The following is a 27742-nucleotide window of genomic DNA, read 5'->3' as shown; positions in this document are numbered from 1 at the left end:
TTCTGCTGCACTTAAGGTTCGTAAGAGCACAGTGGCCTCCGTTCCTTAAATGGAAGACGTTTGGGATGACCAGAACCCTTCCTAGAGCTGGCCGTCCGGCCAAACTGAGCTATCGGGGGAGAAGAGCCTTGGTGAGAGAGGTAAAGAAGAACCCAAAGATCACTGTGGCTGAGCTCCAGAGATGCAGTCGGGAGATGGGAGAAAGTTGTAGAAGTCAACCATCCCTGCAGCCCTCCACCAGTTGGGGCTTTATGGCAGAGTGGCCCGACGGAAGCCTCTCCTCGGTGCAAGACACATGAAAGCCCGCATGGAGGACTCCAAGATGGTGAGAAATAAGATTCTCTGGTCTGATGAGACCAAGATAGAACTTTTTGGCCTTAATTCTAAGTGGTATGTGTGGAGAAAACCAGGCACTGCTCATCACCTGTCCAATACAGTCCCAACATTGAAGCATGGTGGTGGCAGCATCATGCTGTGGGGGTGTTTTTTAGCTGCAGGGACAGGACGACTGGTTGGAATTGAGGGAAAGATGAATGCGGCCAAGTACAGGGATTTCCTGGACGAAAACCTTCTCCAGAGTGTTCAGGACCTCAGACTGGGCCGAAGGTTTATCTTCCAACAAGACAATGACCCTAAGCACACAGCTAAAATGACGAAGGAGTGGCTTCACAACAACTCTGTGACTGTTCTTGAATGGCCCAGCCAGAGCCCTGACTTAAACCCAATTGAGCATCTCTGGAGAGACCTAAAAATGGCTGTCCACCAACGTTTACCATTCAACCTGACAGAACTGGAGAGGATCTGCAAGGAGGAATGGCAGAGGATCCCCAAATCCAGGTGTGAAAAACTTGTTGCATCTTTCCCAAAAAGACTCATGGCTGTATTAGATCAAAAGGGTGCTTCTACTAAATACTGAGCAAAGGGTCTGAATACTTAGGACCATGTGATATTTCAGTTTTTCTTTTTTAATAAATCTGCAAAAATGTCAACAATTCTGTGTTTTTGTCAATATGGGGTGCTGTGTGTACATTAATGAGGGGAAAAAATTAACTTAAATGATTTTAGCAAATGGCTGCAAAATGACAAAGAGTGAAAAATTTAAGGGGGTCTGAATACTTTCCGTACCCACTGTATGCACACTTTGCAATACACTTAAAATGTATGTATGTAAAACTATTAATGATATATTTCAGTTTTATATTTTAAGTACACAGTCTTGTACCTTTGTCTTTTTGTCCGATTTTCAAGTACTTTTTTTTTTTTGCTTCAAATAAATGTTTGTAATGTTTTAATTCACCTCTTACCTGGTTAGTTTGATTCATGGCTTATAACGCTTTAACAAACACTTCTAGAACCAACACATCTGAAAATGAGGGTGGGCAATAATGAACTAACCTTACTTTTTACCATTAATTATGAGATAGTGGATCTGCTCAGATTTCCTGATCTACCGAGAGACCAATATAAATGCTTTATTTCTTTATTCATCGATTTAACACACTCTATATCGAAAGGACGACAAGGTTTCTCCCACTGGTTTCCATAGATACCATCTTTTCACTACATGTGCTGCATGCATGAACATACTGAACAAGAGAGAAGGGCTGAACTGACTGGTGTGAAACTGCAGGAAGAAAGCTAGTTTGTCTGAACTCGGCACTTCCATAAAACGTTCCAGGAGACACACTGTTATTTGTGATCAGCATGCTTACAGTGCATTTTTGTTGAAATGTTACAGCAGAATGAATATGGATGGAGATCTTGTGCTCTCAGGGAAAATGTTGTGCATGCAGAGCACATTCGAGTTCATGTCCTAGGGCTCAAGCATATATATAACAAGAAAAAACGTCAAGTTAAATGTTAGGTCTTGATCTTATTATGTATTGGATGCAGTGGTGTGTGATGAAACATGGTGAAATTGTAGGTCATGGGGGAAAAAAATGAGCAAAGCATAAAGGAGGATCTGTAACCCCATGTTTTCCTTAAAACACAACATGCAGGTTCATAGTCAAGATGGCTGTAAATCGTGACAGAATACAAATGATGAGAAGTACAAAGACTTAATCTGAGTTTACCTGAGTTCTGCTACTGGACATGCTGTGTTCTGGACCGTCACTTGACGGCAGGGAGGAGGAGTAAACGGATGAGGAGTCACCCTCCTTCTTGGAATCCACAGGACTTTTTGGTCGAGCAGGCAACCCCACTACAGAAAGACAATAAGCAGTTTAATTTGGGCATACTCCCTGTCCATCCATTTGCCATTGAATAGACATACCCAAAAGGGTCCACTAAATCTTTAAAGTAATTAAAATAATAAATAATAAGCATTTATGGTATTAAATTAATTCTGAAGGAGTGTATATGATAAAGAAAAGGACAAATCTTTTAAATATCTATTGCCAAGTTCTTAGAAATGTACTCATATTCATATTCATGTTGTTTTTTGTTTTTTTTACCACCATATATTTTTTTTATCAAATAAAAGCAGCCTTGGTGAATGCAAGAGACTTCTTTTAAAAACATAAAAAAACTTTCTCTGAGCAGTGGAGCAATGTATTCTTGTATTCATGTCGATATCATATGGTTAAATAAAACAAAATCTAATTAAAAATGAATTCATAAATATGCTAACTTGCACCACATGATCTACAACTTAAACATCAAATTATATGATTATTTATTGACCTTGACACAATCATAAGGGTCAGCAAGATATAACTTCCTATTTTACAATCTTCTGCATGTTCACACTTGACCACAACACAGAAATTTTATTTAAGGGAAACATTTTTTTTTCTAATATTAATGCAATTATAAATTATAGATTCCTGTTCAAATATTTTTGCATCACCCTGACATTTTTGACTTCATGCCCTATTCTTTCTTTTTTTTTTACTTGTTTGTAGGGCTGCACAATTTAGCCAAACATTTGTGATTGTCAATATGACTATAAATTATAATTTATTAACTACAACAATTATTTTGTATCCGGCGAGCCACAGCGTGAAGTGGATGTATTTCCTCAGCGACCAGCACGGATCAGCTCTAGTAATGACGAAGCGGATATCGTCCTCTTTTGGAAGGACAAACAAAGTAGTTTCGCTTTCACAACGAAACACACAGCGCCTTCACGACATGGCATCGGCGGCAACAAAAATACTACAGCGAGAATAAAAAATACGCCTTCTTTCTTTGCGTGAACATTTGGGCGGTGTTATGAAATCTTCCCACATCGTGAAGTACATGTGGGGGTGTGTTAGAACGAGCCGTTTTAGGTAGGCGTGGTTGACTCTTAACTTTTATAAAAAAATATCTCTTTGGATTTGAGACTTAAGTCTTTGCAACTTTACAGATCTTCTTTATGCACCAAGAGCTTGTAACACTCCAAAGAGAAAGGAAAATTGAAATCGCATCATATAACCCCTTTAAGGTATTTTGGGGTCCATATCCTAGTCAATTGGACCTGAGGGCAATATGCAAAAATACACACACATAAAAAGGTACACACCTTTGTCAAATATTAACTGCAACTGTCGTGTTTTGCGCTTCTTGTCACAGAACTCCCTTTCAAAGTCGCCACGGCCTGAGGTGTATTGGTCCCATGCAATGTCCGGGAGCTGGACTACTCTCTGGGGCCGAGGCAGACCCATCTCTACCTGTGATGAAAGCAGATGATCAAAAACATGCTTATAAGCCAGAATGCAGGATTAAGTAACAGGTATTTCAGACAAAACCAATGGAAGTCCCAGAGAAAGCTTCTGTACCCGTTTCTGTAGCTGGTCCACAAAGGCGATGGGGTCAGACAGGGCTTCCTTCTGATGCCGTGCCAGTGTCTCCAGGTCCAGGATGGCTTGGGTTCGCTGGGCCTCCAGTACACTGATGGTCTGGAGCAACCTCTGATAACTAATGTAGAGGACAGAGGAGAGGGAAGGGCAGAGATGCTTTGTACATTAATAACAGCTGATGCTATGCATTTAACCATCAAACGTTCAGCAGTTACTCATTATTTAAATTTAGTGCAGCACAACCACACACTTTACTAAAGAAAGTCCCTGTAAACGTTCCCATAGAAATATATTCTATAAACAGAAATATTTCCTCTTGGCCAAAGGGTGGGCGGGTGTTGACTGACAGCTTCATGCAGGAATTGGGTTTCCTTCTTGTACCCAGAGATAGTTGGACTAATTTTTAATTGTTTAATACTTTTAGGGAAAGGTTTTTAAAGTTAAAATAGTGATATTCAGCCTAAAGAGATCAAAGTTAAAATGCTAGTTTTATGATATATTGCAATTGCTAGATATAAAAATCATGGACACACTATGTTAGTCCCTTTGTTACACGTGTAATAACAGAAAATTCTGCATAATTACATGCAACAACCCTAATCTTAACTCTTAACCCTACAGTAAGTAGTTGTTCATTATTATCCAGTACTTAAAGGGTTAGTTCACCAAAAAATGAAAATTCTGTCATTAATTACTCACCCTCATGTCGTTCCAAACCCGTAACGCTACATTCACATGGGGCGTCGGCGTCAACAGCGTTTCTGAAGCTTGGTGCTGACGCGACCGTCATAGTGACAACATCCAATCACATTAGTTTTCTGGTGCTGCATGAACGCGATTGGCTAGCGTCTGCACCAGGGTATTTGCATAAGATGATCTGATTGGCTGACACCTGCGTTGACGCTTGAATAGTTGAAAAGTTTTTAACTTCTGCCGCGAGCAACGGACCCAACGCGATACGACGGACCCAAAATTCATTTCGGCAACGCTTGACGTCACTCCAGTCTAAGTAAACGAGAGGCGTTGACGCCGAAGCCCCGTGTGAATGGGGCGTAAGACCTTCGTTCATCTTCAGAACATAAATAAAAATATTTTTGATGGAATCTGAGAGCTCTCTGACCCTCCCATAGACAGCAATGATGTTACCACGATCAACGAACAGAAACGTAGCAATGACATCGGTAAAGTAGTCCATGTGACATTTGGGGTTCAAATGTAATTTTACGAAGCTACGAGAATACTTTTTGTGCGTAAAGAAAACAATAATAATTTATTCAGCAATTTCAGCAAAAAGTACCCCAGAACGTAATCAACGTAATGAACATTTTTTCCGTTCAGCATGCGCACACTGTCTAATCAGCTTTGTTCACGGTCAGTAGACAGAGCGCAGATGCTGAACATAAATAATGCTCATTACGTTGATTACGTTGAGTACTCTCCAAAATGGCAGAAGACGGTAACTCGGGGAGAAGAATAGCTGAATAAATGATGTTATTATTGTTTTCTTTGCGCACAAAAAGTATTCTTGTAGCTTCGTAAAATTACAGTTGAACCCCTGATGTCACATGGACTGTTTTACCGATGTCCTTGCTACGTTTCTGTGCCTTGATCGTGGTAACATCATTGCTGTCTATGGGAGGGTCAGAGAGCTCTCAGATTCCATCAAAAATATCTTAATTTGTGTTCCGAAGATGAACGAAGGTCTTACGGGTTTGGAACGACATGAGGATGAGTAATTAATGACAGAATTTAAATTTTTGGGTGAACTATCCCTTTAATTGTACAATTAGACTATAACAAGTGCACTAAAATAAAGTGTAACCAAAATCACAATTTTTCTCTTTTAGCTTCATGTTACGTAACAATTCCATTAACTCAATTCTCAACTCAAACAAACTCAACAAAAAAAGAATAAAAAAAACTAGATTTTATGCCTCTAATATATTACATGGGATTTAGAAGCTCACATTTGAAAAAAGCATTTCTAGATTCATTTAGTTACTTGCGAAGATATGTCATTGGCTGAGCGCTACAGAGCTTTGACCTTTTCCCTGCACACCCTCAGGAAAATAGGATCCACAAATAGGAACACGAAAAAAAAGAGGCAGATAGGAAAAAAGGGCAAATTAGACAAAGATGCTCTTCTAAGCGGGAGATTCGGCCTACTGCTTAGAAGCAATCTTGTTCAGAAGCTCAACAGACCTTGTATAATCAATCTAGCCAAACATGGCATGAATGAAAACCAATTAATGACAGCAAGCATCCAATCTCAACAAGAATTCATTTAGAGGACTTGCTCCATTTGATTCGTCTTACTTGAGGGCAACGGACTAGTTTTTCTTCAATTTCCTAGCCATTTAATAACTTAGACCACAGAGGAGCTGTTAACAGCCTTTCGATTTAGATGCACAAAGAAGATAGGCATGTAGCACTGCAGGCTGGGGAAAGCAGCCAAAGATGGCAATGAGCCCAAAACTGACATATGGCTGGCAATGCACTGCCACCTATGGGTCAACAATCAGAAAAGCAGACCAGATCTTTGTAATAACAGACAAGAACTAAATAAACATATAGTGATATGGGCTTTGGGCCAATTAACCTGTACTAAATACTACACCCATACATCTTTTCAAGTTAAGTAGCCAATGTGAGCATGTTTATTGTGTGGTGCCTTCCTTGTTAAGGCTTTCATCACTATCACTATTTTCATACTTCTGTTTAGGGATATCAACAAGCCTCTAACCCCAAATCTGAGGTTTGTTGTAGAATACTACTCATCTAAATGATCATCAAGAACAACATCTTATGAAGCAACCAGCAATGCTTTAAAGAACTAGCAAGACCCTAGCAACTAAAACCCCTTGGCATTGTGGTGACCAGTTTTGCACAGACAAGAATTCATCATTTGCTTCTTCAAGAAAAAGTCATCTGCATTAATATACCAATAATTTAAATGTATGTCAAGCACACAATAAATCCAAATTAAAATGCAGGAGAACAACTGTCCCAGATAAGAAATGAGAACGATTTAATATAACAACAAAATATAAATAATTCAGATAGGCCTCATAATCTGACGTGACTGCAATCTCTTTTCATTTCTATTGACCGACAAGCCATTCCAGTTGGCTGCTCCTGATCCCTGCACTCACACTGTGAGATGGGCACACGCTGAATGAGCATGACCCAGGACAACCTGTCCACCAGCAGCAGGCCTTCCATCGCTTATAACCTACCACCGTCCTGGAGATTACAGCAGCTGTTGCTCATTTTCTGCTAGCACAGTTGATTATTATGCTTCAGAAAACAAGTATGCAGAGTTAAGCAGGAAAACACCAAGATGTTTATCTGGGCCATCCTATTCAAATTACAAGGCACAAACACTTTGAAAACTAAAAAGACTAAAAACAAGAGCAGGCTAACCTGAACTGCTGGGTTTTGACAACCACATAAGTTAAAGCAATGCTGTTTGCGACGGTGTTAATTTCGTCAACGAAGACAAGGACGAAAAACATTCGTTAACAAACATTTTTTCTGTGACTAAGATGAGACGTTGATGTGCTAAAACTAATATCCGATGATAAAAACTGACGAAATTTATGCCGTGTCTTCATTAACAAGACGAGACGGGACTATAATGTTATTTGAGGACTACCGGACATTCAAAATACATCCTATAGGTTACTCTCTTGTCCTTCAAAATGTGCATCCCTGTCATTGGATTCGCGCTGATAGAAGTGCTCTCTCTTGACCACGCTCCACTTCTTCAGTTCTCATATACAGCGCGCGATCAGTTCTCAGGGCTCAAATACACACGGAGCAGTCCAAATGTCTATCGTGTAGAGTATCTCACGTAAATATAGTCGGTTACGGATTAAGTGAATCAGGTGGGTGAAAACTGAACGTGTGTCAGTATTACATGCATGCCTTCCGTCTTAAAGGGACAGCATTCCTAATTAAGTACCTATCCTTGTCATTAATGTTAACCAACAAAAGATGTTAAATAAATGTACAAATGTTAAGTAAATCTACTGTATCTGAAAAATGAGTTTAATTTGTATCTCTTTCGTATTTGTCTTATTGTGCTTCTTTTTCAAAATGTATAAATTATATATATTATCTATATTATATATGAACAACTATCATTTTTATAAGTTGCTCCCTTTTCACTACTGTTAAAGGGATAGTTCACCCAAAAATGAAAATTGTCAAGTTTTTCCAAATTCAATCCTTGATTCAAATTTCTCATAAGCTTAATTGATTTGGTCTAAAGAGAGAAGAATTAATGACTATTTTTGTTTGAAAACTACATATAAAATAGCTACCAAAATAAATGTTGGTGCAGTTTGACTAAAATAATGACTAAAAGTTGACAAAAATGCAATGATTTTTCGTCGACTAAAACTATGAAAGACTCAAATGACTAAAATGTGACTAAGACTATTAAGCATTTTAGTCTCAAGATAAAGACTAAGACTAAATCAAAAATGCCTGTCAAAATTAACACTGGTGTGCGACTACTTTTAAAGCGAACCTCTATAATATAATAATAGGAAATTTGATTTATGAAGCTAGAGACCTCCTGAAACTGAAATGGAAACTGAAATAGTAAGACCTGAAAAGTACTAGTGGTACTTGCCCCTGCTAAGAACAAGTAATGCGGTTGCTACTAGGGCATTCTAGGAAGTTTGCTACTGGCAAAAGTACAAAAAAATCCCACCAGCTAAAGATGTATGATATTCTGTTTTTTGGATGTGGTCCATTCAGGGGTACCCAATACTGTTCCTGGAGATCTACCATTCTGCAAAGTTCCAACCCTGATCAAACACAACTGAACCAGCTAGTTAATCTCTTCAGTAGCACTTGATAATTACAGACAGATGTGTTGGAGCAGTGCAGGTATGTAGATCTCTAGGAATTGGGCACCTCCTGATGTAGTTCAATGCCTTTAAAAATGTCATACTTTGGGTTTGGGGTTTGTTCAAATTATTAACCCTCAATATGAGGAATAGTTACAATGGTGGTCGCCATAGCAAACTCGAATTAATGAATACAAAAGGGTCCATTAATAAACAAAAAAGGGTTAAAGGACAAAGCACATATTGGTTTACCAGAACTGATGACTTCAGACAGGATAGCTTAAACCTGAACATACTCTTTGTTATGTTTGAGAGCCAAGTGATCAGACTCAAAATAGTAGACATCCGGATCTTCCTCTTCTTCCTCCTCATCTTCCTCAGCCTGAGCGGCCAGCAGCTCTTTGGTGGATCTCGACACTCTACTATCCAACACTCCGACCTCTCCACTGACCCCTGCTTTCTCTGAGAGTTCATTGTCTGCCTCGCTAGAAAGCCCCAGTGCATGGTAGGGAAGGTCTTTATGGCTGGTGTCCTCAGAGGGAAGAGGAACCGGCGTGTACTCCTCCTTCAACGAACCATTGTCTATGTGCGGGGAACTGGGTTTGGGAGAGCTGGCTTTGAGCCCACTACCAAAGGCAGCGCGGCGCGGTGAAGTCCTCAGGGTGTATCGGTGTTCTTGAGGCTCTGTGAAGGAGGGGGGCTCCGCAGGCTGCTGGGAGGCAGTCAGCACCACCATTTCTCCTGAGATATTCAAGCAGTTGTCAGAAGGGTCCTGCGGCTCAGCCTGAAAGCCGCCGTTGGTGCTCTCCTCTCTTGCAAGCTCGTCGTGAGTCTGGCCGGCGTCCCCTACGACGTCCACCTCTACCTCCATCTCGGGTTTCCGGGACAGCACGGCCTTGGCAGCTTCCTTGGGCGTGCAGTTTCTCTCACAGTCAATCTGAGGGCTGTCGGAATCATTGGCTTGCTTGGGATGAGGGGATCTACAAGGCACGATAGGGTCGGGGGATGAGGGTGCAGCCTGGCTGCCGTTTAACAGTGAAGGACTGTTGTTAAGCGTGGCAAGGGAGGCACAGGGCTCTGGGGGTAAGGCTGCAACTTCTGAATTCTCCTTATGGAGTTCAGTGAGGCCATTGGTGGCCTTGACGTTCTCGCGGGCCTGCGGCAGAGGGGCGATCTCCTCCGCCGGGCCGTCCTCTTTCTGCTCTGCCTCTTTGTCAAGGCTGAGCGGAGGGTCCGAGGACACGTTCGTTTTGGCGCCCTCGTCATTTTCCTTCAGTGCAGCGGGATCAGGGCTCTCCGGTTTGAGAGAAGCTTCCTCCTCAACCCCCTGCGATTCACCTGAGCGAGGGCAACGTTTGGCCCTCTTCAGGGCGGGGGAGGCTTCCGGTCCACCCTCGGCCCTAGGACGCTCGCAGTTGTCTGATTTGTCCGACTCGTCCTTCTCGGAGCTCGGCAAGCCTCGCTTTCCGTAGGATGGCAAGGGCTCACCCTCCGCCTTGCTCTCGGCTACCTTTCCGACCTGTGCTCCGGTCTGCTGGTGCTGCTGACAGTCCTGCTTCTTCTTGGGCGAGCGGGCTCTGGGCACAGGAGACGGAGAGCTCTCTTCCGGCTGGGCGATGCTGCGGTTCCTGAGGGTTCGACCACAAAAGTTCTCATCCAATCCATTTATCCCCACTGATGATCTTGTGACGCGCGACGAGCGGGATGCGGCCATACTATGGTGGGTGCCTACTGTCTCCTCATCGTGGTGCTCTCTCCTCAGCAGCAGAATGTGGGCACCTGAGGGACATGACGAGAGAATAATTACATATCATTCAGATTCAAAGTTAAATGGGTTTGAGACTATTCCTACAGCTTATAATTAAAAAAGAAATTAACAATAAGAAAAAAAAGCTAGAAAAACCGCTATAAATCAGACAGCTATAAATCCATAAACACATTGTTGCTGGACATGGTAACATACAGTTATCCGTTTATAATTTTCAACTCATTCTATCCAAAGCTTCTGGGACAATCACAAATCATTCTTGCTATTTCGGTAAAAGCTTGTATTTGTTAGCCAGCTAGATAACTTCATCTCGGTGTCATATTTAAAAAAAACACATGAAGATGATTTATCAAAAAAGATAAACACATGATGGACCAAAGAGCCAACAATGGAAAAATTAGGTAAAAGAAACATTTTAGCTGAAGTTTAAAGATGTGAGTTAATCTGTTTGCTGGATGTTCCTTCACAGAGAATTGAGACGGAGCAGGAAGATAATAACTTGTGTGTCAAGAATGAGAGTGCATTCATGGAATATCTGGAATGTTTCTAAGCAGAAGTTCCACGGGAAAAGGAGAGGGACGTCTTTATTTATAGCTTTTTATGCTAGCGAAAAATATCAACTAGACTTCTGGAGAAAACATGAGTGATGTCTGCCTGTGCAAAAACTGCAACCACAATGCCAAGGCGCTGCTATATAATTATTTACTGGTTCAAGAGCCAGCCAAAGATTTTTTGCTCACTTGAAAAACCTCACAGAACAACCCTCCTTAGAAAGCTGCACAATTATGATCTCTAATTTATTACTTAGGGGTATATGCAATAGTAATAGTGATGATGCATGAGCAAACATCACTAACAAGATTCTCACAATAGATCTTTAATGTGCACAATTTCAGAGGAACATCCTTATCACAAGGTCTTCTCTCTTGCTCTCACGGTCTTTGGGTTTGGTAAAACAGAGTCAAACATACACCACTGGAGGAATAACAACCTACGGGCAAGCTATGATCTACTGTTATCTAATATTCTATAAATACGTTGAATATTCAGAGGTTATCTGAGAGTTTCCCACAAGCTATCAATCTACTTATCACACATGTGCTCACTAGGCTTTCCCTGGTGCACTGAGCTGCAGATGTGACGGGGGATGGTCTGTATTTAAGCTGCTTTTTATCGGAGCTATAAAGTGCTTTTCAACAACGGCCAATACAACACAAACCTTCAGTCTTGAAAGACTGACCATGGGTGTCTCTAATGAAGCAGTCAGTGCTCCACAGAACCCTGTGAGCAGAGTCCAAAATTAACAATTATTAAGCACCAAAAATGCAAGTTGGCTGGTAACTCTAGGGACTGCAAATTTGCATGATGTAAACTGAATTATAACAATCTAAATGTTACTGATGTAAAGACAAAGTATATTGTGTGTCTTCAAGTCAAAGTATACATCCATGTTCCGATGTTTGTAATCAGAACCGTTCAGTGATTTCAGCACATGCATGTCCATGCAGACTTGTGATTTTTAACACTTAGAAAAGAGGTCCAAGCGCCAAACACGGCCATATAACACACTCATGGTCTACAGAGTACACTTTGAAAGGTTTGACCACTCAACTGTGCAAGATGGAGCAGAATGCAAAAAATTATGTGTATACCCGGATCCTTACTGTTACATCTGATTCAAATCAAATGGTCAACTAAGAAAAACAGAAATGTTTTCCTCAGAGGAAAATTTCCAATCAAAAGTTCGTGTTTTTTTTTTTCTTTTCTCAAACTCCAAATTCCAAACCACCAAAAAAAATATACGAGAAGTCTTCACATTTTTGTGAAAGCCATTTCATGGATAGACATGATTAGTTTATTTTGAATGCTGCCATCTGTGATGCAATGACCTGCAATGTTTGTCACAAATATTCTTTTACAAGTAAAATAAATAAATACATATTTTTTTAATATTTATGCCTCACACGGCTCCGGGGGGTGAATTAAGGCCTCCTGTAGTGAATGCATGTGTTTTTGTAAGAAAAATATCCATATTTCAAACGTAATAAACACTTTTCTCTCACTTCCGGTGTCCGTCTTACGCGAAAGGTGTTCTGGCGGAAGGCGAATGCGCAGCGCGAGCGCCTCTGAGATATGCTAGTCTCGATACACCTATGATGCCTCGAGGGTGAGTAGAACACAAGCTAATTTTCATTTTTGGGTGAACTAACCCTTTAAGCTTCTGTTTACCATATTTGATGTTCTTTATGTATGTGCACTGATCAATGTTTACATGTGAATAAACACCTAAATTAAATTGGTTCCTTCATACGTAGCAATAATGACTTCGATTAAACCACTCAGTTCATATGGATTATTTTCACAATGTCTTTTCAACACATCAAATTTCTGTGAAATGGACTTTCATTTGAGGGACAGACATTTCTCAGGTTTCATTAAAACTATCTTCATTTGTGTTTCAAAGATGAACAAAGCTCTTATGGGTTTGGGTGAAGTATTCCTTTAAATGTTTTAAAACATCCCATTATTAATAGAAATAAAGAAAGAAAAAAAGAAAGAAAGAAAGAGAACAATACAAAACTCGAAATAACATTTAACGGTACATTTTCTCAACTCACCAGCCATCGGCATGCGTTGCAAAAAGCTAATTTTGGACCCGGGGTATGACAAATGAAGCAGTCAGTCCAAAGACCAGTGCTTACAGAATATGATATATTGCTATGAGAACAGTGAAATGCGCAAAATCTGCAAGGCAGCAGCAAAAACACACCACATTTCATCTGGAGGGGCTTCACAGGAGACTGAAGGGAGCACTGGGCTGGTACTGTCGTCTGCATTACTCAATAATTACTATGGTACTAAAGTCAAACAGAAGCTTGAAGTGTGACAAATTAGATTACACCATATCAAATTTCTCAATTGCCTCCATTTCTGCCAAGGCCGTGCAAGAGGATACATCTAGGACATATGCAGTAAGAAAAAAAAAGAGAGATAATTTTAGGTTTTATTACAGCCAGAACACTTCCAAACAGCCTGTCCTTGAAGGGGGAAAAACTGTTTTTATGAAACCATAGCTCTAGATCATTCACATTAAAAAGGACACTAAAGACCACACCACATTCTTCAGTCTGCACCATCACTGCCATGTACCATTAGTGTGATCTGAATGATGAGAGGCTCTGAATATGATTTCGCACCACTGACATTAGTTTTGCTTGAGAAATGAGAAGCACCTGAGGTCTTACACGCATCCCTTATTCACACTCCACTGAAGCCTCCTGGTGAGCGTCTAATGTGATTTGGCCATGCATATAAAAAACGAGACGGAAAACAGACAGACGGGGTGGTGTCAGGCCTGAATACTAAAAGCACCAAAATGGTTAGAATTAGAAAACATAATTTTCCATTACTACCCATGTCAGTTTAACTACTAGACTATATTTTCATCTTTCTAAAAAGACTATAAAAGACCGGTTTTTCCATTCAGCAAATCCAGACCTGTGGTTTGAACTGGAACAAAGACATGCAGGCTGATAGATCTACTTAAAATATAAAGGAAACCTTTGTCTTCTTTTCCCTGTCCTCTCATTTATTGCAATTTACTGATCTGATTTTTTTGAAAGACTATTTATATTCATCATGATCATAAATTGAGAGGGAAAAACTCTTGTTAATGGAAGAGTCACCACTAATGTCATCACATACGCTACAACCCTTCTGACATGAGTCATCTGTGCATAATGAGGTTATCTGGGAACTCAAATATGAGTGAGTGAAGCTTCACTACTAGTAGAGAGACGCTGCCAGGTAGAATTAATTCACACACGCAATCGCTCTCAATGCATTCATATGAATGTAATCTTTACTGTGCTACTTTATCTGTATCTGATTTAGAACGAGCAGAAATCTGTGAGAAATATAACGACCCAAAGACAAAAGAACTGTTAAAAATGAGCTGTTACAGGAGCAATAGCCATGTGGGCAGTGCTGTGTCATATGCCATAGCTGTGCACAAGGTGTTTGTCACAGCTCCAGACTTATTTGTTCATTAATGACGTCATCAGCGACTAGTCGACTTTCATCACATAAAAGTCGACTTTAAAAAAAAATAAAATATTCAGAAGTCGTTCAACCCCTAATGCTAGAACAGCAAATAAATGCACCATTTTTTAATGTGAATATGAAGGTAAATAAGATTTAAGCTAAGGTCGACTTTAGTGAATGACAACTTAAATTTCTAGTCTAAATAATGACAAGATTTTTTATTTGTGAAGCAACTATTGCTTTAATATAATTTTAAGTCTTCAGATGGACATTAGCTATATGTATAGACATTATATACTGATGTATGATGCCTCAACCAGGAGGAACTGTACGATAAACTTTATTCGGAAACACACTGCAATTCAATTGACAAATAATTCAAATATGCAGTTTTTAGGGATGTTTATTAATCAGTTTGCACTATGCACAGATATCAATTGCCAATCAAGTCACTTCACAGCACCGAATAACATTTATATGGACAAAAAGCATCTGGGGGAAAAAAAAACAAAGAACATAGAGTGACCAGTTGCGGGAAAAGTGCACAACCTAAAGTCAGAATGTGTCATATTAAACGCTTCAATAAAAGCATTTCGTTTAAAGTAGCTTGCCCTGTCAGGCGCTCCGGCACATGTGTGTTGTTTAATGCATTTGAGACATTTTCCTCAGCACTTACATTTTACTGTTGCATTGTTAGCATATACAATTGACATTTTTCTAAACTATTTGTCGTTAAATATTAAGAATAATGATAAAATGACATTACACTACGAATACATTTAACACAAGTAACTATTCATTTTTGAGAGCAGAGACAGTCTACTCTGTAATGGAGTATAAATGTAAACATAAGGGAATGTGCGTTCCTCCTACCTTGCACAAGTTAAAGTCTCTGCTTTTGTGTTTCTTTATTTGTAATTTAGTGATTTTAACTTTTACATTTCAGTTTCAAGTTTTCCCTTTTTGCACATAATGTTAGCACACAGCCTACTGTGCCTTCAAATTGCATATCGTTTTGAGAACAACGTTGGACGGGATGTGGAATTTTGGAAGAAACTGATTCAAATGTTTTATTAAAAATGACTGTATTTGGCTATTTTCATCCAATAAACAATGGACATATTATAATCGACACAATTTTGTCTAAACAAGAACAGACTCTACTACCTCAGCCGCTGGCAGGTGCTAACCACAGTCTATGGTGCTAATAGAAGCTCATCCCAGAATGGCGAGATAACCGCCGACTGCCCTCAAACTCACTCGGGCTGTTTTTGTAGAGACGTGAAATATTAAGTTGTCACTCTGCAGCACGCGTTAAGAAGTTTAAACTTCCTGAATAATAGTGGATAAGAACTTTAAATTGACACGTGCTCGCCAATGAACTATCATCACAAAACACTCCAGCCCAGCCCAAGTGACAACGCGGACTCGCGGAGGGAAGCACTCGCCCTCAGTGCGGCTCAGCACGTTTTCTAAATTGCTCGTCGCAGTGGTTTCAGAGAACCCGGTTTGGCTCCGTGATTGAAAAATGCTAAACCTTCTCAGAATGTGGTGTTTTCCTCAGAAACGGGTTTGCGCTAATAAACCTGACACACGAACAAAGAGTGCTTTAAGCACTACTGCAGATGATTAACTCACCGTCGTTTCTCTAGAACAGGCGTGAGAAGAAACATTTTCTCCTTCAACTGCATTTAACGGGCCTCTCCGGCAACACCGCATCCGCGCGGCTCGGCATGATGTGCAGCCCCGGCTTGCCTCCCAAACACCCCGCTGCAAGTTTCTCCAGCTCCGGTGACTTCCGAGCGGAGCTCGACTTTTGAATTAGCCTCTAACGCAACACGTTTGCTTCACGCACCTCCTAAAATCTTTTATTAACACATGCTTTTAAGACACAACTAACAGTTTAACGGAACAAAACAAATGTGTCCGCAGGGTTTTATTAGCTCACTACTGCATTCACAGGATGCGCAATTCCACTTGTTTCGCGCAACAAATAACATATTCAGTGTGCACGCAACAACGAGAAACAAAACAATTAGGTTTCTTTTTTTCAGCCACTAATTAGCATTTTGGCTAAGAGCGCTAATAAAGACGATACAGACTCACTTTAGCATGCTAATGCTAACGAATTTGGCGCACCCTATTTAACGCTCATTCGTAACACTTGTTAACGAACGGATAAAATGCTGTTTCCCGGTGTCAAATAAACGCAAACAGCAGAGTAACGTTAAGTGAGTACATGACTTTTGAAGATTAAAACGGGCCGAAATGTGGAAGCTAACAGGCTAGCGTGGAACAGCGGGGGCAGCGTGAACATACACAACTGAACAGCCGCAACAACTTTGCCCGTCAAATCCACTCGGTTCCTGAAGCGGAGTCTGCTTTAACTTCGAGATAAAGTCGGGGAATTGGACGTGAGTGGCGGATAATTGAATGTAAAAGGGGTTATGAAGCTACAGAATTACACTTACCTCACTTCCGCAAATCGTTTGCTGCACATTCGGCAGCCGCCATGTTTTTTTTCCCCTCTCTCGGTGCTGCTGTGAATGTGAATCCCACAATCCCGCTCACTGCGATACCGTACAGGACAGCAGCCGCGGCCCACACGCTCGCTGCTTTCATAATGACCGGCTCTCACGAGCTCTGCTGTCAGCACTGAGCTGACAGAGCAGTTCAGCCTGATGATGAGTAGCATATTGTACTGAAGAATGCACTATTATCTGTCTACAAGTGGAAATAGTGGCTAGATTGCACCAGTGCTATTTAGGGCTCAGTAAACTACTTTAATGTTATGTCAGGCTGAGGTCAGTTAATTAAGTTCACAATCAAAAGAATGGCTCGAATTGTAAGACAGTCTCCTCACTGTTACTGTGTTTTCTACAAAGGGGTTTTCAAGCTAGGGTCTAGGGACCAGTGTTGGGGAAAGTTACTTTTAAAAGTAATGCATTGCGTTACTCCCTAAAAAAAGTAACTAATTGCGTTACTTAGTTACTTTTTATGCGGTCTCTTCAGATATCTGACCTGAATCGGCACCTGTTAAAGCAGAATAGAAGCAAAACGCATGTTTTTTGAGCAAATGTGTTAATGATAGGTACTTGAAACAAGCAGGTGCACTACTGAATTGCAGGGCTAAATAATTAATCTGATTTTAATCGTGATCACGATTTCTGCTTCTATCGATTAATTAAGCATAATCAACTGCGATATTGGCACGCTGGTTAATTCTTTGTTATTTCCTTGTCTCCACAAGCACTTAAAATCCCAATCACACTTGGATTTTAAAGAGTGTGTAGCCATTGACTTCCATAGTATGGGGGGGGAAAAAAAACACTGGAAGTCAAAGTGTGTTTTTTTTGTTTGTCTCCACAAGCATTTAGATATCAAGAGCTTAAAACCCCAATCAGAACTTGGATTTTGAAGAATGTATACCCATTGACTTCCATAATATGGAAAAAAATACTATGGAAGTCACCCAAAAATGAAAATTCTGTCATTCATTACTTATCCTCATGTCGATCCAAACCTGTAAGACCTTCGTTCATCTTCGGAACACAAATTAAGATATTTTTTATGCATTCCGAGAGCTCTCTGACCCTCCCATAGACAGCAATGTAATTACCACGATCAAGGTCCAGAAACTTAGTAAGGACATCGTTAAAACAATCCATGTGACATCAGTGGTTCAACCGTAATTTTTCGAAGCTACGAGAATAATTTTTTTGCGCAAATAAAACCAAAATAACGATAAAAATTTGTCTCCTCCGCGTCACCCTCGTGCCATTTTGGAAAGTATCACGACGTATGCGCGTGCTTTGATCTGAACGTAAACAACGTATGCTGTTCAGTGTCAGCATCACCACGCGGATACGTTGTTTATGTTCAGATCAAAGTGTAAACAATGTATCCGCGTGGTGCGGCTGACACAGAACAGCATACGTTGTTTACATTCAGTGGATCCTCTCCAAAATGGCGCTACAGGGTGACGCGGAGGAGACGAATTGTTGAATAAAGTCGTTATTTTTGTTTTCTTTGCGCACAAAAAGTATTCTCGTTGCTTCGAAAACTTACGGTCGAACCGCTGATGTCACATTTTAACAATGTCCTTGCTACGTTTCTGAGCCTTGATCGTGGTTTGGAACAACTTGAGGGTGAGTAAATGATGACAATTTTCATTTTTAGGTGAAATATCCTTTTTACAGAATTTGGAATTATTTTAATCAATAAAAGGAATTGTATGGTTTTAGTTTTTGAGAAGCTTTTCAAGGTTTTGTTACAGAGTGTGTTAAAGCATAAACTCAAGATTTGTGTTTATGTGAAAGTGCAATGAATCTGATTAAATCTAAAAAGAAGTTTCTCAAATAAAACAACTGTGATTAATAATCACAATTATAATTTTTGAGCAAAATAATCAATCATTTTAACCATTACTGTGCAGCTATATTTGAAACGTAAAGCTAATATTGACCTGATTTACTTTACTAAAAGGACAGTTCACTTAAAAATTACTTAACCTAATGTTATTCAACTTTAACAATATTTTGAGGAACTTTCAGGTTCAAACAACATTAAACACTATTGTATGTTTCATAGAAGAAAGAAAACCATAGAGGTTTAGTACGACATGATGACAGAATTGGATAATTCAGTTTAGCGTATTTTACGGTGAATTTAAAAGAAATGACAAATGTAAAAAAAAATTAAATAAATCCTGATCCTAAACATTACCTGGTTTTAATGTGATGTGTCCATTTTTATTTACAGCAATCTTGGAGTTATCAATTGGTCCTGGTGGGTCTGAAAGATACAAGACCATCATCAGAAACACACCAAATACCCCAAACAAAAGAGAAAAGCATACAAAATCTATAATGAAATTCTTCAAGAACTCCTTAGTCATCAATAACTGCAAAACATAATGCTAATATTCAATTTCAAACTTTCAGATACTTCAGAAGTATCAGCAGCAGGGATGAGAAATGACTTACCAATGTCCTTGCCTTTGACAAATCCTTCCCATTCCCGGAACCACTGCATGCTGATACAGTATATCACCACAGGAGACTCCTCCTCCTGAAACGCCTTATTGAGCTACATGAAGGACAGAAAAGATGGGGAAAGAGAAAAAAAACATGAAGAGACAGATACCATTTCCTGAGTGTTTCTTTATCAAATATCATCCTACTCACTGCCGCCAAACAATAACACCATAAACCGAGACAGAAGCTCTGTTCCAAATCCTAGTGAGCTGCATTGCTGTCTATGCCTTACATAAGTTACTGCTTCCTATAAGGCACAGAGAACACAGAACGCATTGTACTGCACTGCTTTTCTATAATTGTTCTACGTGAACATGCACTAGTCAGAGACCTTTCATTGTTGCACTTGCATCTTGAGTCTTTTATACTGTCTAACACAATGTAAATGTAGTCATTTTATAGTACAAGTAGTGCGAGTGGTGGGTTTACTAGAAACATTTCTGGTTCTGCTCTGCGCAAATTAATCAACGGCGACATTAATCATTACTTGCAGCCCTAAATGTCTGGTTATCAGCGAGAATTTTAATATAGGCACATAACTACATGAAAGTCTATATTATCAGTCATTTGGCCTTAACTTAAACTAAGCAAAGCATCTCTGGGTGAAATCAAGCACTTTTGTTCTCATGCATTAATAATGAGCACAATTTTGGGGGGAGGGGCAGGGGTCACACTTCTGTTCTCAGTCTGAGAGGGTGTTGGTGGTGGGGGGTGTGAGGTCTGTGCACGCATTAAGAGGCCAGATAACAGTGCAGGCGTTAGACCAACCCAAAAAGAACAGACATTTTTCACTCTACATGTCCTCCTAATCTAGGATGCCACTGCGGCTCCTACCCGAACAAACATGTCCAGCTCATTCTTGCGACGTTTCTCCAGCTTCTCGATCTCATTCTGGCAGGTGTGGCAGACATACAAGTGATTGACAGCGGGGCCGCCTCCATACCTATTAGACAACGAGCCACCAATTAGCATTTCATAAGAAACTGAACTTCCACTGGAAGTTATGAAAAGAGCAGTTAACAATTTTTACCTGCTATACAGATGGTCCCATACATTTTGGGGAAGCATCATAACAAGATCGTCAACAGACGAGGCTTTATTTGGTGGAATTCCTGTTGGAGAAGAAAAACAAGAGGTTTTAACCAACAGATAATTCGTTTTCCTAGTCTTATGACAAAACTCTACATGTCCTCCTAATCTAGGATGCCACTGCGGCTCCTACCCGAACAAACATGTCCAGCTCATTCTTGCGACGTTTCTCCAGCTTCTCGATCTCATTCTGGCAGGTGTGGCAGACATACAAGTGATTGACAGCGGGGCCGCCTCCATACCTATTAGACAACGAGCCACCAATTAGCATTTCATAAGAAACTGAACTTCCACTGGAAGTTATGAAAAGAGCAGTTAACAATTTTTACCTGCTATACAGATGGTCCCATACATTTTGGGGAAGCATCATAACAAGATCGTCAACAGACGAGGCTTTATTTGGTGGAATTCCTGTTGGAGAAGAAGAAAAACAAGAGGTTTTAACCAACAGATAATTCGTTTTCCTAGTCTTACGACAAAGAAATGGGCATCTGTCCCCTGAAAGTCAACATGAAACAGCAAGCAAGAAGATTTATAAATAATTCATAGGGAACTTCTTATATCTTTGTTCCTCTGTCAGATCTTTTCCTTCAAATTCATTTGACTCAATTCAAACAAATCAGATCAAGGGGACGAAAATGCTTTCTGAAGAGATTCGCATTTATTCGCTGACCTCATACTGCACTTTTTAAGTGAAAAGGAGAGGAAGAGAGTAAAAACAAACATAATCAGTGAAAAGGATGTGGCAGCACTTGACTTTTGTAACGCTGGTAGAATCTGCAATTATATCTGGTGTGGAGTCATATCCGTGGTGTATAAAATACTTGATCCTAGATCTTCATAAGAGTGGTCCTCACCTCCGTGGGCACACAGGAAGTCATGGTTGGAGATGGGTCCTGGCTCAGCGAAGGTTTTGAACTTGTTCAGCCACTGGCGGGAGATGTAGAACTGCAGGAGGCTTGGCTCCATCATGTTGAGCAGACTGGTCACCTTCCGCCTCTCCTTCTTAGTCTCATCGTTATTCTTCCTGTTACACACACACACACACACACACACGTGACATCAGCACCATTCAAACAACTGTCAACACAAACGTTTCACCACAGCACTGAGATTTACAGTCAGACTCAAGGCTGTTTGTCCTGCTCAACATAACCTTGAGCTCTTCTACCTAAAAAACAGCTGCATCTTAAATCATTGTTTGTTCATGACTATACCAGGAAAGACTAGAAAAAGAATCAATAGGCAAACATAATTATGAGAAGTCATATTATTTAATAGATTTAAAACTCTATTTAATAAATAATGCAAAAATAACAAAAAAAACAATACAATTTAAAATTAGGATTATTTAGCCATTAGCCACTTTGCAAGGCCTTATTTCATTCCATTTTAACGGGTTGCATAGGCCAGGGATTTTTAATCTTTTAGATGCCACGCTTCCCCAAATTTGAAGATCATCACGCGAGGGACCCCATCCTAAAATTCAGAAGCCATCTGTGTAGTTTCTAGCGTAAAGACCCAATTATACTATAAAATTATAAATACAACAAAATATTTAGTTTCTATCAAGTTACATTATTACATTCCTTTTCTATTCCGTATAGTACTGTACTGTTAGATGAATTTATTTTATTAATCATTAATTTACTTATTTTAATTCAAAATTGTATCTATTTATTTATAATTTAATTTCAAAGAAAAGAAAATCAAGTCCAAAACATTTTGAATATAAGAGGGTTAGGACAAAACATTTTTTTTTTAAAGAGGATACACACATGCATATATACATACAAACGCAATTGAGATATTACCAAAATGTACTGTTATTTATTATATAATATATATATTCATGTTATAATATAATTTTATAGATTATGTTTGAAAGGTTATATGAGGGATGTTAGTAGAATTAGGGTTAGGAGCAATAAATAAATCTTGGTTCATAAATGGTCTTACTTGTAAAAGAGCACATATGCCTCAGCGTTTTGAACACAGGACTCAGACACCTCAGTAACGCTCTGGTCATCAAACTCGTACCACAGCTGGTTCAGCTCGTTCCGACAATAGGCAATATAGTGGCCACCTTAAAGCAAAAATCGCATTAAAAATATCTCACACACTGAGCTGTGGTGCTCATGTATGCAATGTGTGTTCGAATCAGAATTGATCATTTCCTGTTCCCACTCCCCTATTATTGAATTAATATAAAACAACTTTCACTACCTGAAACCACTTACACATCTCTTATAGTAATGTAAAATAAATCACAGTAATTTATTACATTTATTTCTAAAATTAGAATTTTTTTTCAAAAAATATATAAGCAATACTAATTTATATTACTTAGTGTAACTGCTGTAAATGATACATGAATTTATAAGAAGAAAACATTTATGACCATCTCCCTGGCCTAAAAGACTTACTGCTGGCAGTGCCGTGGTGACAGATGACTGACAGCAGGTCATAGGTGGTGGTCTGGGCGGAGCAGTCCTTGGCCAGGAAGGGCTGCATTTCGAGGCCTTCCAAAGGGAAGGACACGTGAGTGCCGATTTTGGTGGAGAACATAAGTTCATGTCTGAAGCGCTTGAGATGAATGCACAGAATCTGTTGGGGAGACAGAATTTCAACAAAGCAGAAAATCACATTTTGCTGACAATTTCCAACAAGAAAAACCTGCCATGTCTGTTCATATCAAAATATAACTACTTGGGCAATTTGTACAGCATGACTGAGTGGTACTACCAGTTGAGGTTTTTTATCATGGTGGCCCAGTAAAATACTTTGGCCATTCTACAGACGTACTGAAGAATCAGCAGATCTAACGACTCCCATAAGATGGCTGCTCTTGCCATTACAGGTCCCTGAGCATATTTACCAGATGGCAGCCGATATTATATTTTGAAGGCATTCTTAGTCTCTCTCCAAACATAAATCCACTGGATGTAGGAAACAGATGACTCACCAGACTTTATTACCCATTATATTACTATTATTGCTCAAAGGCCCAGGTTTTGTGTTCCTTTCAGACAGACTTGGTACAAGGCCAAGACATTGCGGACTTTATTTGTGGTGTTTTTATTATTTTGTGTACTTCCTATGTAAATCTGATGTCTTTTCAAACACTGACAAACAAATAATAATGTGGTGCCTAACCCTGTATAATAACCACAATAGGTCATCTGTGTACCTACCTCTGGCAAACTCTGAACTTTGCAGAATTTGACCCCATTCCGTAACCTGAAACAACCAAAGAATCAACATTAACACTTTAATTTCTGCATTCATCATCTTCAATAAGTTCTCCAACAAGTTCATACTCACTTCTTGCATTTTTCACAGCTGTACATGTTGTCTCCTGAAAAAAACAACAACAACCAGTAAGAATTACACCACTGATATGGTAAATATTAACACCATATGCCATGAAGATATCCATATTCATCTTCTTTTTCTAGATCTGAGACTCTAAAGAGCACAATCACCTGTTCAATAGGTCCTATTGATTAATTTGGGTTTAAAGCAAAATTTCAGCTTTGAGAGAGGGGAAGAAACAAAAAAGTCAAACCTTTTAGTTCATCCCTTGCAAAAAAGGCAGCCAGACAGTCCTGCAGCGTGACCACAGGCCCCCAGAACCAACTAAAAATCAATGAGCAGAAATAAACAGTGAGGGTCAATCATTCAAAAGAAACATGTTAAGTCGGTTTTCTTGGGATACAATGTTATATACATGCTTAAATACTTGCAATTGACTTAATTATATTTTATGGACATAATGACTCAGGGCAGCACTTAATATACCCTTATGCACCTAATTGTATTGAATGTGCATTTGTAGTGCACTTCAAATCCTAAAAGTATACATTAAAAATAACTGTAACTGCAGTAATATAATATTAATTAATTAATAATAAGAGTACAATTTTTTAGAGTACTTAAGAGTACAATTTTTTATGACTGGTTCTTAACAGACTTAAGTACACTTTCATAATGCACTTTTTAGTCATGTCAAATTACGGTAACACTTTATTTTAAGGTGTCCTTGTTACACATATTACTTGTACTTACTATAATAATAACAATTAATTATGCATAATTACATGCAAGTAACCCTAAGCCAAACCCTAAACATATAGTAAGTATATGTAGTTAATTAATATTACTCAATAATATTACTACACTGTAACAAAATAAAGTAACCCAAATTACTATAAATTAAACGTTTTACTTAAATACATTTTATTAACCTTGTCATGCTTTAAAGCAATACATACTAACATACCTAAGCACATGTAAAGTATTTGCTTATAATTTATTTGTAACATTATAATGAAAGTTAATATAATGTATATAATATTTTAAATATTAAAAATACTTGAATATAAGTTCAAATAGAATTGATTTAAATATGGTTTAGTTGACCATAGATGCTTATCAATACATTCAATATAGATTAACCGTATTTCAAGTGTAATAGAATAAATTATGAAATTACATCGAAAGAAGTACTTAAATCCTACTGAAGTGGGTCAAAAACACATTCTTAAATTCAACTAACTGCATTTAATCTTAATGTAAACTATAACACATTTTCATTTACTCGCAGCTCACACTTATTTCCATAATAAGAACTCTTTTTAAAAGTATGCTTCAGTGTACTTTTTCACAAGGGTACAGTCTCACAAAAAAGAAATGTCAGCATAACACCTCTTGATATATTCCATGACGAAAGCAACCCAGCCTTGAGGGGCGTAGGCTTCTCCACACGAACCAGCCTTGACTAGAGCCGTCTGGTGGGAGGAAGAGTGCAGCTTGGCAAGGTCCTCTTTCCCTGGGATGGGCAGAGAGATGTCCTGGAAGTTCTCCAAAGTCACCGAAACCTGAGAAAGGAAGGACAAGTAACAGAGGAGCATCATTTAAAATGCTAATCTGTAACTGCAGCTACTGTCAGAAACAATAACAAAGCCATTAAAACAACTGCAAAATAGCTCAAATGTCCATTTTCTTCTATTATAGCTGATAATTTTTCGGTAACACTTTATTTTAAGGTGTCCTTGTCACACGTTACATATACTTACTATTATAATAACAATTTATTATGCATAATTACATGCAAGCAACCATAAGCCAAACCCTAATCATATAGTGAGTACATGTATTACTCAGTATTTAAATGTATAATTAGGACACCTTAAAATAAAGTGTAACCAATTTTTCATATGCAAACAATGTTGATATTTATAACAAAATGACTTATGTTCGTGAATGAACTACATAAGTGGACAATGACAATGAAGTGAATACTAAAATTGTGATTGTTTTTTCACATGATTATCAAATCATTTTGCACATGATCATTAAACATTATATAAAATAAATGAGATACACTTGTGTTCAACTCTGTAAGTGTTTTTAAAGGTTTTTTAAAAAGTCTCTTATGCTCACCAAGGCTGCATTTACCCATTTGATCTAAAACACAGTAAAAACAGTAATATTGTGAAATATTTGTACAATTTAAAAACTGCTTTCTATTTTTATACATTTTAAAGCATTATTTAATCCTGTAATGAATCTTCAGCATTCAGTGTCCAGTTTTCAGTGTCACATGATCCTTCAGAAATCATTTTAAAGGGGTCATATGATGCAATTTCAAATTGTCCTTTCTCTTTGGAGTGTTACAAGCTGTTCGTGAATAAATAAGATCCCTAAAGTTGCAAAGACTTAAGTCTTAAACCCAAAGAGATATTCTTTATAAAAGTTAAGACTGGTCCACGCCCTCCTAAAATGCCTCGTTTAAACACGCCCCCACATGTCTACGTCACAGTGTGGGAAGATTTGCATAATGCCGCCCAAATGTTCACGCAAAGAAAAGCGGCGTAACTTTTATTCTCGCTGTAGTATTGTTTTAGCAGCCGCCGCCATGTCGTGTAGGCGCTGTGTGTTTGTTGTGAAAACGAAACTACTTTGTTTGGCCTTCCAAAAGAGGACGATATCCGCTTCGTCATGCTTAGAGCTGATCCGTGCTGGTCGCTGAGGAAATACATCAACTTCGCGCTGTGGATCGCCAGATTGGCTTTCACCGTGGATGAAGTGGAGTCCAGCCCGGGGGCGTCACATGTGGTTGCCGCAAGCCCGCCGGCCGTTCCTCACTCTAGCCCGCCGTTGTTCTGTCGATTTGTGCTACTCTGTCAGATTTTGCTACCTCCCATTAAAACAGTAGGTAGTACAATTCGACAACAATAAATGCTACCTGTCAAATTATGGTTTATTAATTTCTACACTTACCACAATCCTAAACCTACCCTTACAGTAATGCAAATACAGTAATTATGTGTTATATTCGCGGTTGTGGCTAGAAGGGATACAGCTACAGGAAACCAACAATAAATCATTTTTTCTACCTATTAGATTGTGTTTTATTAAAGTCTACACCTACCCCAACCTTAAACATACCCTTACAGTAATGCAGATACATTAAATATTGTTGTTCAGCATGAGAAAAAAGGACGCAATATTGATGTGCGCATGCGCAGTAAGCCCTGGTAGGAAAATCTGACGGGTAGGATAAAATGTCAGGACGAAAAGCGAAATTACTTTGTTTGGTCTTCCAAAAGAGGACACAACTAGAAATCAGTGGTTAAGTTGTATTTTCAACACTGTTCCAGAACAGTTCAACCCAAATTATTCAGATGTGTGCAGCGCATTTTATGGAGGACTGTTTCCTGAACCCGGGAGAGTAGACTACAATGCCGTCTACACACAAAGGCTGTTTCTATAAAGTGGGGCAGTTCCAACTTTGAAAGGACAGTCTGGCACTTCTGACTCAGCCTGTAAGTACGTTTTTTATATTTAAAGAATTTGCCACTGATGATTCAAACGCAAGTTTTGAGCAGCGTAGAGTAGCGCTTGTTGTTTGTCGTTTCTGCGATCACAAATGCAGACATGGTTTTATGTTTATGCAACGTGTAAAAAGACAGTATAAGTCATTATAATCAGTAATTATGTCCCCACTGAATGCAACAAATGCCTCGTTTATAATGGGTTTTAATGTTTTTGAATCATCGCTCCGGCCGGACAGGGCATCATCACAGTATGTGAGGGGCGGAACATTTCCGTCACACGCTTGAGGTATTCGGCCAATCACAACGCACTGGATAGCTG

The 27742-nt window shown here is 39.1% G+C and overlaps 2 protein-coding genes across 2 annotated transcripts in view; both read right to left on the bottom strand.

The window, feature by feature from the left end:
* LOC107599843 (ZZ-type zinc finger-containing protein 3-like) overlaps positions 1-17172 on the bottom strand; it is a 32126-nt gene extending 14954 nt beyond the window's left edge. The window contains exons 1-5 of the mRNA XM_016291544.1: positions 16928-17172; positions 8941-10423; positions 3765-3903; positions 3509-3656; positions 2076-2203 (exon numbers count right to left, since the gene is read on the bottom strand). Of these exons, the coding sequence (XP_016147030.1) occupies positions 2076-2203; positions 3509-3656; positions 3765-3903; positions 8941-10358 (1833 nt within the window). The 5' untranslated portion in view covers positions 10359-10423; positions 16928-17172. The remainder of the gene's footprint in view (positions 1-2075; positions 2204-3508; positions 3657-3764; positions 3904-8940; positions 10424-16927) is intronic.
* A 279-nt stretch (positions 17173-17451) lies between these two features.
* usp33 (ubiquitin specific peptidase 33) overlaps positions 17452-27742 on the bottom strand; it is a 30871-nt gene continuing 20580 nt past the window's right edge. Inside the window, exons 13-24 of the mRNA XM_016291572.1 lie at positions 25289-25461; positions 24150-24220; positions 23906-23939; positions 23776-23821; positions 23008-23188; positions 22541-22667; positions 21439-21608; positions 20911-20992; positions 20715-20823; positions 19442-19544; positions 19182-19250; positions 17452-17489 (exon numbers count right to left, since the gene is read on the bottom strand). Of these exons, the coding sequence (XP_016147058.1) occupies positions 17452-17489; positions 19182-19250; positions 19442-19544; positions 20715-20823; positions 20911-20992; positions 21439-21608; positions 22541-22667; positions 23008-23188; positions 23776-23821; positions 23906-23939; positions 24150-24220; positions 25289-25461 (1203 nt within the window). The remainder of the gene's footprint in view (positions 17490-19181; positions 19251-19441; positions 19545-20714; positions 20824-20910; positions 20993-21438; positions 21609-22540; positions 22668-23007; positions 23189-23775; positions 23822-23905; positions 23940-24149; positions 24221-25288; positions 25462-27742) is intronic.

Source organism: Sinocyclocheilus grahami, unplaced genomic scaffold, assembly GCF_001515645.1.
Source record: "Sinocyclocheilus grahami isolate Dianchi unplaced genomic scaffold, SAMN03320097.WGS_v1.1 scaffold273.1, whole genome shotgun sequence".
In the NCBI taxonomy this organism is placed as follows: Eukaryota; Metazoa; Chordata; class Actinopteri; order Cypriniformes; family Cyprinidae; genus Sinocyclocheilus; species Sinocyclocheilus grahami.
The sequence above is the reverse complement of the archived record's forward strand: the minus strand, read 5'-3'. Positions and strand labels throughout refer to the sequence as shown.